Here is a 2,930-nt window from a genome sequence, read left to right on the forward strand (position 1 = left end):
GGTCTTTCTTGTTCCCAAATAAAGAGACCACTGACATTCCTGAGTGTGAGGACTGAGGTCAGGATGGGCCCTGGTCTGCTGAGGGCCACAGGGAGAAACCTGGTCCCACCCGACCCCTCTGACTCCATGTCCCAGCCATGTGCAGGTGTCCCACGATGGGAGGGTGCACACACAGGGCCTTAGATGACAGCAAATCCTCTGTCCTCTGGAGGGAAGAGAACACGTGGGCACTTGCCACCAGACCCTGCAGAAACGAGTAGTCGCAACTGGTCTCCTCCGAACCTGTTGCGATGATCACCTCTCGTCAGGGCAGTGGGGATATAAAGGCTCCTGTAGTGGTGCCTTTGGTAACAATGAGACATGGCCAATGCTGAGGCTTGCATGAGAAACTGAAAGAGCAAGGCTCAAGAGCCATCATTCTTTATGTCTGTCTCCCTCTCCCCACCCCAGGGACCTCCACTTCTACTTGCCCCACCCACTGTGGGACTGCCACCTGCGGGTAGCCAGGCCTGGCATCACCTAGCTCTCACACTGGCAGACCAGAGCACGGGTGCCAGTGTGGGGAGCTGTCTGGATGCTGGGCCTGTGGCCTGGACTCAAGTCCTGCCTCTGCTGCGTACAACTCACATTCCCTCTCTCTGCCTCAGTTTCCTCATCTGAGAAGTGGGGATACCAGCCACAGCAGCCACCTCACAGAGCTGGCAACTGGCACGTGTTGGCCCTTATCAAGATCTTGCCTGTCAGGATGCTGCAAATTCCCTCTGTAGGCCTGACTCTCTCTCTCCGTCTCTGTCTCTCTCTCATCTGTTCTTTTCCGCAGGGGTGGAAACTAAGACTTAGAGTCCAAGGTCAACACTAGACCCCCACATGACCTCCCATCTAGTGGGTCCACTCCCAGGAGGCCTTGGATGAAGTGAGGTCTTGGAGGAACATCCTTACGGCCAGGCTGGTGGCCAGTTTGTGCGTGCACAGGGGAAATTTCTAGGACTGCCTCCCCAGCATTCCAGCACTCCCCCTCCTCACCTGAGCACCCATAGTCATAACGGGCATGAACGGCACTCTGACGCCAAGTCTCTGCCCTACCAAAGTCCCAGCAGCCAAATGGGGGAAATATCCCCCTCATATTCCTGCAGCCTGACCACCTAGGGTTGGAGTGAGCTGTGGCTGAAACGGCAAACATCGTCACCACGCGCAGCGGTGCACGCACACACGGGTCTTCTCCAAAACGTGGATGTGCCGGGAACGTGGATGTTTTACGACAGCCAGGAAGGCTGGAGCTGCGAACTCAGGCTTCGGTGGGCTTTGAAACTGCAGCTGGACCTGAGGCAGGAGTGGGCCCGGCCTCCCTCCCCAGGGAGCCCTCGGACGACGCCACCGAAGAAGGCCTGGCCTGGGGGCACAGGCCTGCCCCACGCCGGGCTCTCCGCACAGGTTTCTCTCCCGTGTGGATCCTCTGGTGGTGGAAGAGGGCCGGGCGCTCACGGAAGGCGCGGCCACACTGCGCGCACACAAAGGGCTTCTCCCCCGTGTGGATGCGTCGGTGGCTGAGCAACACCGCCCCCTTGGCAAAAGCCTTCCCGCAGTCCCCACAGCGGAAGGGCCGCTCGCCCGTGTGCAGCAGCTGATGCTGCGTGAGGTTAGAGCTGTGGCTGAAGGCGCGGCCACACTGTGCGCAGGCGAAGGGCTTCTCGCCTGTGTGCACACGCTGGTGCTTAAAGAGCGAAGAACCCTGGCTGAAGGCGGCACCGCAAAGGGCACAGGTGTAAGGCTTCTCACCCGTGTGCGTGCGCTCGTGCTGAATCAGGTGTGAGTTGCGGCAGAAGCGGCGGCCACACTGGGCACACGCGTAGGGCCGCCCGCCCGCGTGGATCTTGCGGTGCTGGCTGAGGTTGGAGCCGTGGCTAAAGGCCTTGCCACACTCGCCGCAGCGGAAGGACTTCTCGGCCGTGTGGATGCGCTGGTGCCGCACCAGTGAGGAGCTATGCCGGAAGGCCTTGCCGCAGGCCGGGCACGCGTAGGGCGTCTCACCGCTGTGGATGCGCTGGTGTTGCGTCAGGTGTGATGTCTGGCTGAAGGCCTTGCCACACTGCGCGCACTCGTAGGGCCGCTCCCCGGTGTGCGTGCGCAGGTGCTTGAGCAGGTCCGAGCTCTTCACGAACACCTTGCTGCACGCCCTGCATTCGAAGGGCTTCTCCCCGGGAAGCAGGCCGGGGCCGCTGTGCAGGGCCTTGCCCAGCTGATCCCAGTTCGGGGGCTCCTGGCCAGCAGGGAGTCCATGAGGCTTGTGGCTAGCCAGACTCTTTCCTCCTTCCCCAGAGGTGAGACCAGCCTCTAACTCTGGAATTTTTGGGAAAGCTCTCCCAGGGGCCTCCTGCCCATATGGCTTCTGACCCCCACATGCCCTTAGCTGCTTGCCTGGCATGGGGCGGGTCATAAGAGCCTTCTCCTTGGGTGGGCTGGCCTCGGCCGTCCTCAGTGGGGAGGTCAGCCGCAGACTGACGCTGGCCTCCCCACTGCCAGGACCTAGCAAGAGCCGCTCCCAATAGATTACAGACACCCCTGTGGGTTTTTTCTCCTGAGAGGGGGAGGTGCCCTGCCAGCCCTCCAGGCTTTTCCCACGTTCACAGATGCCAGTGAAGGGGAGGACCCTTGTACGTGCGGGAGAGGAGCCATCATGGAAGGCCCCTGGCAGCGCAGCTTCTCCTGGAACAACTCTGTCACATGCCAGATGACGGGAACCTGAAGGCACAGAAATGGTAGATCCTGGGTCATCCTGGCCAAGAAGGGATGACCAGGGAGGCCTAGTGGTCAGGCAAAGGGGATGCCAAGGACTGGCTGTGCAAGCTAGGGAGAAAAGCAGCACCCACACACCAGTGTCTGTAATTCACTTCTGTCTCGGGGGGCTGCCCAAGCCTGCTTTTGCTCCTTAC

At 60.8% G+C, this 2,930-nt stretch overlaps 1 protein-coding gene across 1 annotated transcript; it reads right to left on the reverse strand.

Moving 5' to 3' along the window:
- Positions 1 to 304: 304 nt before the first annotated feature.
- Positions 305 to 2,877, reverse strand: LOC103679880 (zinc finger protein 324A-like; the record flags this gene model as incomplete). The annotated part of the gene is made up of 1 exon (XM_008709411.2): positions 305 to 2,877. A coding segment is annotated over one exon (1,592 nt), but the record flags the coding sequence as incomplete, so codon positions are not given.
- Positions 2,878 to 2,930: the final 53 nt, after the last annotated feature.

This window comes from Ursus maritimus, unplaced genomic scaffold, assembly GCF_017311325.1.
Source record: "Ursus maritimus isolate PB19 unplaced genomic scaffold, ASM1731132v1 scaffold_1037, whole genome shotgun sequence".
NCBI lineage: Eukaryota > Metazoa > Chordata > Mammalia > Carnivora > Ursidae > Ursus > Ursus maritimus.